The following is a 12690-nucleotide window of genomic DNA, read 5'->3' as shown; positions in this document are numbered from 1 at the left end:
ATAAATAAAATTGAATTGAACTGAATTTATGTGAGATTCTGTAGGCAAACTTTATTACTCATAATGTCATTTGTTTTTAGTTAACCAATGAGTATAAGTTCAAGGTTCATATTTTATTTTAGTATGTGTCATTGCAAAGTACCGCAGTAAATAATGTATTTCTCAATTTGATGTAATATGACGTGTTCCTTGTTAAAAGGGAATGCCTTCCAGTTAACATAGATTACAGCTGATAATGTCAGTCCCCTCCCCCCATTAAGTACAAAGGTCTATAGAGTTTCAGTGTGCCTGCACAGTTTGAGCTCACTTGAGACATCACAGCTAGGAAACATTAAGGTATGACTTTATTTTACAGTTTAAGTTTATTTATGTAAATTAAATCACTTTTTCCTCCTGCTATTGTGTGTAGCTTTTAAACTGTGTTCTCTTTAACCTAATTTTAAAGTGTTCATTATTGTTTTTTCATTTATAAATCAGATGAGTAGAATATGTTTTGGGTTAAAGTTTTTTAGGGGTATTTTTTTTTTTTTCAGATATTTAGTAGTTTTTTGTTCATACTTTGCATGCTAAGTATGTCTTGCTCATTTATTTGATTTTTTTTTTTTTATAGTTGACAAATAGCAACAATGGCAATAAAAGATACAGGAGACTGCTGCATTCTTACACAACAGTAAAGAATGCAACAGCTTGTGGTTGTAATGTATTATTTTTGTCAAACATTCTCCATGATTATTTGTAATCATCATTAGTGAAATATAATATTAAATAAGACTTTGTGACACTGTTCTGAAAATTGTCACTATGTGATGTACACCAAAATACATTATAGTAGGTTAAAATGATTTGATTCTAACTGGCAACATAGGAATCATAATCAAAACTAACTGAAGCCACTAAATTAACAAATACATTTACTTTCTTTTTGCAGATTTGTCATGTATTCATTGCTGGTCATAGCTCTGCTGGCTTTGGCTGTGTCAGGGCCAGCCACGGCCTTTGTCTCCATTGGGGGTGGAGCATCCACTCATGTCACCATTACAGGAACGGCTCTATTGCAGAAAGTGACAGAGACATGTCGGGCGGTGGCTGAGAAGAATGGTTATGAGTTCAACCCCACGGTAGGATGGAGATACAAAATGTACAAGACAGCACAGACGTAGTCACCTGCCACATTTAGAAACATTCACACTTAAACAAACACACACACTCATCTCCATTTTAATACGAATGATAAAAAGCAATAAAGATACTTTGTATTATTGTATTAAAGTTAATAGCAGGGGATGAAGTAAACTGATAGGTTCCCCAGGTAGCTTTTTAACTATGTTAAGATACTCTTTATGACAAATGTAGCTCCATTCATAAAGTAAAGCATATCTCTTACTCACCTGCTCATTTTAAACAGTTACTTCTTATAAGATATACTTTATTGAGCATTTTGCAAGATTTAACATTAATGTTATTAACAGTATCCAAATACTGTTAATAACGTTTCATATGTTACTAAGTCAAACACAATATATCAAAAAACACATCATAACACAACAAAATACCCCTCCCACATACCCGGACCCAGCTACCAGCTATAATTCACCAAAATAAGAAGCCAGAGCTGTAACTCCCAGTTACAAGTGTAGAAATGTATAGAGAGGTGTCCAGACTTTACTGAAAAAGGAAAGCTCTTTGGAAAGAGTATATCGCATTCTTCTGAGATGTAATGTACTTACAAGGTCATTAAGCCAAAGTGTTATAGGAGGGGCTTCTGTCTTCTTCCAGTGATTTAGGAGAAGTTTCTTCGCGATAATAATGGAATAGGATACAAAATGTTTCTTTGCATTGTTTAATCCCACAATATCAACAAAAGTGCCCAAAATAATTGCTAATGGGTCAGGTTTCAGCTGTATGTGGAGAATTTGAGATATTAGATCAAAGATGTCTGTCCAGTACCTTTGAACTCTAATGCAGGAAACAAAACTGTAGCTTAATGTATCTTCAGCTAGAGAACATTTCTCGCAGATGGGAGAGACCTCAGGGTAGATTCTATGTAACCATTCTCTACAGAAATGTAAAGAAGAAGAAGAAGAAACATCCTTTATTGTCCCACAGAGGGGAAATTTGGGTGTAACAGCAGCCGCAGTTATTATAAATATAAATATAATAATTTACACTAATGAGAATATATATATATATATATATATATATATATATATATATATATATATATATATATATATATATATATATATATATATATATATATATATATATATATATATATATATATATATATATATATAAAATCAACAAACAAGATTAACCTTAATAATACTAATAATAATAACACTAAAGGATGCAGAGAACAGTGTCTTGCATTTTAAGAACATTTATCAATATTCTTTAGGCTTTTTTCCCATTTAGCATCAGTTATTGTGATATCAATTCCTCTTTCCATTTAGATTTAATAAAGGATGATTTTACAGGATTAATTGACATCAAACTCTCCTAAGTGCGAGAGATAAATTTCTCACTGTGAGGTGAAATTTCAAGACATTTATCAAGACTGGAACTGTTGATGGTTTCAAAGACCTGTGTATGTCTTCTAACATAATCTCTTATGTGCAGGTATCTAAAAAAGTCTCTCCCTGGAAGCTTATACATCTCTTGTAACTGTTTGGAAGAAGCAAGAACACCCTCCTGGTATAAGTCACATATCTTAGAAAGTCCCATTTGTCTCCAACGTTTAAATGAATTATCCAGAATAGATGGTATGAAGGATCGGTTGTTTGTTATGGGCATGACAGATTAAATCCACTTAAAAATACATACAGTGTTGTGAAACAACAAATTGCAATTATATATAGGTTTGTCAATGCTCAGGGGAGACAACAATATAGCTCCAAAGCAATCGGGCTGACATGCTTCTTGTTCCAATTGCAACCACGTAGGGAGTTTAGTAAAGTCAGTCAGCCAATAGGTCATGAATTTCACGTGTGATGTAACAGAACAGAAAGTTAGGAAGTGCCTAGCAATCCTATGTGTCTTATTTCCCCATGCACATAAAAGGCAGGACAAATGAGTGTATTTTAAAAAAAATATGATTTAGGAATAAACACTGGGAGATTTTGAAATAAATATAAAAACTTGGGCAGTATAATCATTTTTAAAGCATTAACTCTAAAGATGTAAAGAACTTTGTAACTTGAATTCCCAGATACATGAACATCTTCTGAGCTATATTAAATGGGAGGTTTTGTAGCCCTGACAGATCATTCACCTGTAGAGGCATTAATTAACTTTTATTCAAATTTATTCTATATCCGGAGAAGGAGTCAAACATTTTAAATTTATCTAATATGGCTGGAAGTGTTGTTTCTGGCTTGGTATTATACAACAAAACATCATCCGCATAAAGCAAAATCTTATTAGATGTTTTGTTGGTGCTATAACCCGAAATGGTTGGATTTTTGTTTATACTTTGTTCATACAAGAGGCTCTATTGGTAAGGCAAATATCAAGGGAGAGAGTTTTGTCATCCCTGTTTTGTCCCTCTATGTAGCTGAAAGCGTGGTGACAGGATCTGGTTGGTAAGAATGCAAGCCCGAGGATTGACATAGTGTAATTTGTTAGATTCAACTCATTGTCATTGTGCGCAAGGCACACAACGAAATGATCGTTCCAGATCACTCATCCAGAGACGAGCATCTGCAGTCCTGCAGCCAGAGTTAGGCAAGGACACAACGCAGTGCAGGGGCTCGAACCTGCAACCTTCCGATTGTAAGGCAAGTGCCTACCCGCTGTGCCACTCCCAATTTGACCATCGAGATAACGTTTTCACCTAATTTAAACCTTCCTAGTAGCTTCAACTAATTGGGCCATTCAGCCTGGTCAAACGCCTTTTCGGCATCAAGTGATAGAACCGCATTTCTTCTTTAGGTCTGTCAGTAGAGCAAAAAACCGTCTAAGATTATAAAATGAATTTCTCTGGGGTATAAACCCGGTCTGGTCCAGGTGCACTTACCGTGTTAAGAAGGGACTTTAGGAGAGAGGGCTTCATCGACTAAAGCTTGGGTGTATGTTTTAATGCAGAAATGGACATAAAGTCTCACTAAATTTCTTATAAAATTCACTTGGAATACCATCTGACCCCGGAGCTTTGTAAAATTTAAAAAAATTGGCTGTTAATGTTTTTAAAATCTCACCTCTGTTATTTTTAATTTTGTGTATTATGCAATTTTGGTCCTGTTTTCTGAGTTGTCTTGCCAATATTTTATGTGGTTTATCATCAAATTCTGTGTAAATGTGGCTCTGCATTTAGCAATGGAGGGAAAGAAGTCCGGAAAGATGTCTGGTGTATAAAGGGTTTAAATTTTTAAACTCATCAGATCTCTGTTCTCTGTAGCCTTCTGCAATATTTCCTCATGGACATGGAAGTAATAAAGTCAGAAGATAATGGGTCTCAGGGGATCACCTTGTTTTGTGCTCGATCAATAAGTGTCTTGAAGACAATGCTTTGGCCAGGAATTGTGAAATTAATTCGGACATCTTGGGCCCCTCTGTCTCTTCTGGAATGCTTTAAATTCTGACATTATTTCTCCTTGAGCGAGCCTCGAGATCTTCACATTTCTCATCCAACTTTTTTAAGTCGGCAGACAAGTGGTCCCCCGTAGCCTCGAGCACAGTGATGGTATCGAAATGACTTGAGGAACAATTCTGTAACTCTGTCAGGATATTATCATGTCTGGTCAAGTCGGTTTTTATATATAAGATTGAAGCCTGGATACTCTGATTTCAGGATGAGATCCCTTGAATAATCAGGCCCCATCTTATTTCAAAGACCTTATAGTCCCATATCACCCCAACAGAGCACTTCGCTGTCAGACTGCTGGCTTACTTGTGGTTCCTAGGATACTTAAGAGTAGAATGGGAGGCAGAGCCTTCAGCTTTCAGGCCCCTCTTCTGTGGAACCAGCTTCCAGGTTGGATTCAGGAGTCAGACACCCTCTCTATTTTTAAGATTAGGCTTAAAACTTAACTTTTTGATCAAGCTTATAGTTAGGGCTGGATCAGGTGACCCTGAACCATCCTTTAGTTATGCTGCTATAGGCCTAGTCTGCTGGGGGATTCCCATAATGCACTGTTTCTTTTCATTGACCTTATTTACTTTGTTTATACTCCACTCTGCATTTAATCATTAATTGATATTAATCTCTGGCTCTCTTCCACAGCATGTCTTTTCTCTCCCCTCAGCCCAACCGGTCGCAGCAGATGACTGCCCCTCCCTGAGCCTGGTTCTGCTGGAGGTTTCTTCCTGTTAAAAGGGAGTTTTTCCTTCCCACTGTCGCCAAGTGCTGCTCATAGGGGGTTGTTTTGACTGTTGGGTTTTCTCTGTATTTTTGTAGGGTCTTTACCCACAATACAAAGCGCCTTGAGGCAACTGTTTGTTGTGATTTGGTGCTATATAAATAAAATTGAATTGAATTGAATCCCACCTCTTATGGTGGTAGAAATCTCCAATATACATGTGTCCAGTGTGGCACACAGCTCAGTCTTGATAGAGTCATTTCAAGCCATTTATTGCGGTTAGCAGTGCTTTGTTCGAGGGTTCGCCTCTGTCTTTCTCTGGTGGCAGAGTCGGTGAGTCTGTATTAGGTGAGCCCGAGGAGGTTCCTAGTCCCGTATCGGTCATCTCATTCTTCTTAGTTTTAGGCATAATCATTGTCGGAAATGCTCCAAAGACAGCGGTTTGAAAGTTTGCGAGAAAGTGAGTTCAATGAACTCTTTTGAGCGTTTTAACAGATTTTGAAAATAATATTGAAGCCTTCACTCATTTGTGGCTCTCTAGCCCCCTCTTTCAGCCGTTACCTACTTACAACTTTGTATTGTTGCCCTTCATCAGGGCTCCTCTCCTGAAGAGCTGGTCCAGGCCTGTTTAGGTCCCACAGCAACAGGAGACGTGTCTGGTGCCAAGTTTCATTCTGCTCTTCAAGACATTTACACTCAGAACGGACTGGTAGACCGCGACTTTGCCAACAGGTAAAGCAAGAAAAAAATTCTCAAGGAATAATAAAGAAAAATATAAATTAATTTTTTATTTTACAAATTGTCAGACAAGAATTTCATTTATATGACAAAAAAATCTTCCAGTCCTCCACATCACTTCAATTCTGAGGCCTTCTTGGAAGGACGTGGCCTGATCACTCAGGGCATGTTGGCCATTAAGGCTAATATTCGCAATCAGAACTTTCCCACTGCAAGGCAAACACTGGGTAGAGTCCTTCACACACTACAGGTAAGAAGGATGTAATAAATTGGAACAGCCATGCAATGGAAAGTAGAAGCATGGAGGTTCTGTGTGGTATGCATAACGTGTTTTTGTGCACTCTCAGGACTTTTACAGCCACAGTAACTGGGTCGAGCTGGGTTACACAGAACCATATATCAACCTCATAACCCCAGGCCTTCCCCTAGATAACCTGGCAGGTAAGTGTGTAATTATCATCAGCCATCATTCACCCATCCCATTTCTTTGTCATAAAAAAGATAATATCCAAGTAATCTTTATAGAATAGACCAAAGAGCAGAGATTGGAGTCTTGCTAAGGGAATGGACGGTGGTCAATTCTGATTGGCTTGTAGCTATTTGTCATTGTCAGGTCATCACGCACAAGTCCAAACACTGCACATAATAAATTAAATAAATTTGTTTCTTAGAGTCTCACTAGTTGTTAAAATTGTTTTATTTAAAATCTACATGTTTTATTATTAACAAGATACTTGCATATTTCTCAAGCAAACAAACTCCTACAGTTTCTTTTTCTTTTTTTTGTTGGTGTAGACATGAACACTGCTACCTGCAGTGACTGTGCCAGTGGAACTTGCTCTAATCAGCTGCTCCCCAACATCCTAAAAGAGAAGAAACTCACATCTGGCTATATGGGAATCTATTCTTCTTTTAAGCCTAAAGGTATCACACACATATCCATAAATTACATTCATATACACCTTAAATAATTAAGGTGTCATTTAAATATGCTTTGACAAGGCTGCCATAATAAATTAAAAAAAACAAGACAGTAAGATTTCACTTACTGTAGTTTAAATCAGGTTATGCTGATATGATTTATTTTTGGTTTCATCTGTGGTTTAATAAAGTTTAACCTCTCCCACCTGTCCTCTGTAAGGTAAATGCAGCCATGGTGGTGCAGCTGATCTCACTAGCACAGAATCTCCTCGAGGAGGCATCAGCAAAGATGAGCGTCGCCAAGACAACTTGGCTTTACACAATGCTGCTGTGAATGCAGCCACAACCGCCACCCTCCAGCTGTTGGAGGACGTCCGTTTAGCTGTAGGGGACGATGACTTCCTGAGGTACTGTAGTGAGATGTGAACAATATCCTGAGTTTGAAAGAACAGAAAATATTTCAAAAGTTTTACTCCAGGATTAAAATGAAAAGTGTATTTTCCTTTCTCACAGAATGATGGGGATTGCTCGCTCATCTGTTGTGTGCTTTGTAATTGACACCACCGGCAGTATGTCAGATGACATTGAAGAAGCAAGATCAGTTGCTTATGAAATTATTGACAGTTACAAAGGAACTCAAGATGAGCCCTCAGAGTACATCCTGGTGCCTTTCAATGACCCTGGTATGAACCCTTCTACTTTATTGATCCTTTTTAGGAACCCATTAGTAATATTAGTGCTTAGTGGTGTTTAAACTACCAATAACAGTTATATTTATTTTCTATATTATCAAATGTAAAGTCCATTTGTGGTGCCTACTGTAAATATGCATGTAGTCACAGTGTGTCTGTAGGAAACTGCTTATATTTGGTCCAAAATACTTTTAACCACAGGTTTGATGCTTAGAGCTCTTATTTGTTCTTTTATGTAGACTTTGGCCCCATAATCAGAACAACAGATGCTAATAAGATAAAAGAAGAAATCTCTAAGCTCAATGCAGATGGTGGAGGTGATGCTCCTGAGATGTGCCTGTCAGGACTTCAGGTACTACCATCAGCTGTGACATCTTCACTTGTAACTGGGATTATGATTGGATAGGATGGGAATTTTTTCAGAAATATAAAGTTATTTTATTTCTCCAGCTGGCTCTGACTGGCGCCCCTTCCTCATCCTACATCTATGTATTCACTGATGCTAAAGCAAAAGACATTGAGCTCAAAGACTCAATTATAGCTCTCATTAGGAGCACCCAGTCAAAGGTAAATACAGAATGGCACTTAAATATGACCAGTGTTCACTCGGGCTACTTTGGCATGGAGGCTGTGGGTATAATCTTGACATTAATTGATCTCCACAGGTGTCATTCTTCATTACTGAAATATTTGGCAGGCGCCGTCGTTCTCTCAGAGCTGCTGCCTTTGGTGACTACAGGGAGATAGCTCTGGTCTCTGGAGGCCAGGCCATCCAGGTCTCAAAATCAGAGCTTCCTCAAGCCACAGACATTATCCTTGACACCTCGACTTCAGCTCTGGTATGATTCTGCAGTTCAATAAGTTTAACTTATGTGAAGCTTGTAAAAAGCCTTAAATGACTGGACTAATGTGAAGATTTGAGATAACTGAGTAAGTCAAACAATTTTCCCTTTCCTTGCTTTTGCTCAGGTGACAGTTCTTCAGCGAGCAAGAAACCCTGGAAAGCAAGAGACATTCTCCTTTGTTTTGGATGAATCACTGAAAAATATCACTATCTACATCACGGGAACAGCCATTACTTTCATGCTGACGGACCCTGCTGGTACCTTATCATTTCCAATGGAAGCAAGGACAAAAGCAATATTTATTGAGTGGAAGCAAAAACAAAACAAGTATCTGTCATCATTGTTGCAAAAGGAACTGTGATGTATCCATGACTGATAATGGGTGTTAAACATTTCCAGGTGTAACTCAGAGCCAAAACGAGGCCAGTGGTAAACTGGGGACCATAAAGGCTGTGGGCAACTTGTGGAGAATTCGTCTCAACTCTGACAAGCAGACGGGACCCTGGCAGATCAACATCAACTCCAACCAACCATACACACTTCAAATCACAGGTAAAATAGGGTACATATTTATTTATTAAAAATGTCCTTTATATAAAAGTATCAGAAGTACATCTGGTTCAGTGAGTTCTTGCCGTGTATGTACATTTACTGTAAATCTGCATTTACAGTAAGTCTGCTTGTGTTTCCAGGCCAGAGTACAATTACCTTTATCTATAACTTTGTGGAAAGCTTTGCTGGACCTCACCCAGGTTATGCAGTGCTCACTGGACTTCCGCAAGCAGGTACAACATCTTCAGTAAAGCCTGTTTATTGTTTTATAACTGAAGATTGTTTGGTCCTTATGACCCTATTTACTTGTAGAATTTTTTTTATTTTTCAGAGATTTTTATTTTATGTTCTCCCCTTGTCTGTCTTTTTTTTTATTGCTAATCATAGAGTAGATTTGGAAAGTATTCAAATTCTATCAGATTCCATCAAATTTTATCAGTTCGGGGCTGCAAATGTCTAGTTTCTGTACTACAACAGCATCATCTAGTGGTAAAAAATATACATGTCACCAGTGGTACTTTGGCTCTGGCAATCAGATTTGTAAAGCTCTTTTAATAAATATTTTTTATTGCACAATGGATAATTTTATTTTCCATTTGCTTTTCTACACATCTTGATTCTTTTCTTTTTATGTGAAAACCCAGGCCAGCCAGCCACTCTGATGCTCTCAGTTATGGGTAGAAGAGGTCCGTCTTCGATAACTACTGAACACATCGGTTTGGCAAAAGTGTCAGGTTCTGAAGGTGTTAGCAACGGTGTAATAACTGACATGGGCAATGGAGATATTCTGGTGACTGTTGATGCAGTCCCTGAGGGGGAGTTTGTGGTCACTGTGAAAGGAACTGACAAAGTGTCAAACAGTGTATTTCAGAGGCAGTCGACCACTCAAGTGTCTGTCTCCAAAGTGAAGATCCAGGTTTGTCATTTTAATTTCCCTTTTACTGTTACACAGCTGTTGTGTGACAATAATAACAGGTAGAATGGGGATAATTCAAATCCAGTTCATTGCAGAAATAGATAGAAAATATTTAAGAATGATATCAGGCCTTTTTACCTGTTTCTTCTCCGTGTTCCCTGTAGGCTGTGGTGGGCAGCAGTGTGGAGCCAGGAGAGGACTTTAAGCTTCCTTTCAGTGTGATGACTCAGGGCTCTGGTGGAAAGTACTCCATCGGTGTGAGAAATGACAGAAACTTCCCCATGTCCTTCCCAAATGAGTAAGAGGAAACTGCTAAAATAATATCTTAGTGAAATTTTATCAACACTGACAGTCTGATAATATAATCTTAGAAATTTGTGTTTGGTGAGTTATTTCTTTGTTATAAATATGTTTCTTGGCAATAAATCTCATACTGTTGGAAAGCCTGTTCATTTCCCCTTAAGTGGAAGAACATTTTTAAGGAAAATGCATTTGTTGGTCGAGCAGCAGAGTTCAGTATGTGGGTTGTGCCCATGAAAAACTTTCCAAATGGTCTCTGCAAGTACCAAACAGCTTATTCAGCTATTGCTTCTTCTTTGGTGCCATTTATGGGATTCAGTGATTGAAGTCTGAAGAAATGAGACATATTGGCAATTTTAAAATTAAATAGATTTTCCAACAGCATAAGATTTATTGCCGAGAAGCATCGTGAAAATGAAAGAATAATCCATTTCCTTACTCTTTAGTTTATATGGCATTTTTATTTTTTTGAAGCAGGTTAACTTAGCTCAGACCAAAGCATATAAAATGGGTTCACAGCTAGCCTGTGTCCTGTTTCAGTCTAATCTTAATTTGTCAGATCCTCTAAAACTATAAAAGGGTGGAGTACCTTGTGTTACCCCACAAACCATTTGGTATAGAAGTTTAGGGTGAGTAAGATCTGTTATGACTCCATCAAAATGTGTTCTACATCAGCAAGCTTTTACCACATCTTTTGCTCTCATCTCTACAGACTCACCTTGACAACTGGACAATATGCCAATGCTACACTGACTATAACACCACCTGCCAGCACGGAATCAGGCACTGATGTCACGCTGACTGTAGAAGCAAAGTCATCCGATGGTGTTGACTCCAATTATGTTGTTTTGAGATTGTCTGTTGTTACCAAGGTAAGCCGGTCAAATCACCAGAAGCACATTTAAACATAGCTACAAAAATTGCTCTACAGACATGTCCTCCTGCTCAAAAGCAACATGTCAGTCCTTTCATACATGTTCAGCATATCTTTCTTCTTTTCTTTGCCCAGATTACAGATTTTGTTCAGCCGTCATGTGAAGGGGTTAGTGTGCAGGCTAATGACTGCCCTCATAATCTGGCCCAATGTGGCCCTTTCCAGTGGGAACTCTCAGCTAACATTACAGATGGAAACGGCACCGGGATTGAGAGCATTTCTCTCCATCAGGGGAATGGAACCCTCATATACACCTCACTGAGTGCCCCCATCATTCGGGCAAGCTACAATGCCTCCTGCTGCTCACAGATTGTTGAAATAGTAGCTGTAGATAAAGTTGGCAATGTGGGAAAATGCTACCATTCAATTGCTCGATCAGGTGGCCCTCCCACTCTAACTCTGTCACTGCCACTGTGGATTTACCTGCTGGTATCTACCTTCTTGCTAAGGCCTTGAAGGGCTCAGGTTACATTATGCTAATCTTCAGGTCTTTAATCTGCACTGAGTTTAAAATATTTTAAATAATGTGCCTTTGCTATGAAGTCTATTTTGTCTGCTGGTTCTCAGCTTACATAAAGTTTTCTTTTTCAGCCACACCCTTATCCACAAGGGATCACCATAAAAGATGAATCCACATTTAATTTGGCACAGTTTAATGCCAGTTCCCTTTCCTGATATTTGCATCTCCTTCTGGTATTGAACCAGGGATCTTTTAAGTGTTAGTCAAATGAGATGACAGCTATAATCTGGATTCACCAGGTATAAATAAAACACTGAAATAAAATATTGACTCTGTACTTGAGTTGTGTGATCAAATAAAAGTCAGCTTCCTCAGCGTTTCTGGTATTTTGAGTTATTATCACCTTAAAATCTATGGGCGTAGACAAACCTTTTTACCATTTTAATCATGTGACATTAAAATTTGTACACTTTTTTTTTTCTCTAACGCTTAATGCTAGCAAACATACAAGAAATTACATTTCTGTTCAAATCAGACATGTAATGTGGTGAAATATGCATGCACACTGCCTTAAAGGAATAATTTTGCATTAGGTTATAATTGCTGGGGGTAAAAAATAAGCCAGTCCCAATAGCCAGGGATTGGTCTGCCAGGGCCTCCACCCAACACACATTGTACCCGATCCCTACAATGCCTCCTGCGGGTGTTGGGCCTAGAGGAGGGCAGGCCCATGTCTCCTCTTCAGGCTGTGCCTGGCTGGGCACCACGGGCTAATGCCTGGCGACCAGATGCTGCCCCTCGAGACCCCTTCCCAAGCCTGGCTCCAGGGTGGGGCCCTGGTAACCCTATTCCAGGCAGGGTAAACAGTTCCCTTGATGACTCTTCCATAGGAGTTGTTGGAAACACTTTTTGTCTGGCCCCTTAGCCATGAGGGATCCTACCAGGGCAAGAAGTACCCAGACAACATAGCACCAGGGATCACAGGGACACACAAACCCCTCCACCACAATAAGGTGGCGGTTCATGGAGGAG

At 38.7% G+C, this 12690-nt stretch overlaps 1 protein-coding gene across 1 annotated transcript; it reads left to right on the top strand.

Moving 5' to 3' along the window:
* The first annotated feature begins 290 nt into the window (after positions 1 to 290).
* On the top strand, positions 291 to 11964 carry LOC115786425 (von Willebrand factor A domain-containing protein 7-like). Its single transcript, XM_030738565.1, has 18 exons — positions 291 to 336; positions 929 to 1118; positions 5896 to 6032; positions 6144 to 6288; positions 6386 to 6479; positions 6834 to 6962; positions 7180 to 7366; positions 7473 to 7642; positions 7891 to 8003; positions 8102 to 8218; positions 8317 to 8490; positions 8621 to 8753; positions 8896 to 9048; positions 9189 to 9281; positions 9693 to 9964; positions 10129 to 10262; positions 10977 to 11136; positions 11274 to 11964. Exons 2-18 carry the CDS (start codon positions 936 to 938, stop codon positions 11652 to 11654), a joined length of 2775 nt encoding a protein of 924 aa, XP_030594425.1. The 5' UTR covers positions 291 to 336; positions 929 to 935; the 3' UTR covers positions 11655 to 11964.
* The last annotated feature ends 726 nt before the right edge of the window (positions 11965 to 12690 follow it).

This window comes from Archocentrus centrarchus, chromosome 1, assembly GCF_007364275.1.
Source record: "Archocentrus centrarchus isolate MPI-CPG fArcCen1 chromosome 1, fArcCen1, whole genome shotgun sequence".
In the NCBI taxonomy this organism is placed as follows: Eukaryota; Metazoa; Chordata; class Actinopteri; order Cichliformes; family Cichlidae; genus Archocentrus; species Archocentrus centrarchus.
This window is presented reverse-complemented; position numbering and strand designations above follow the sequence as displayed.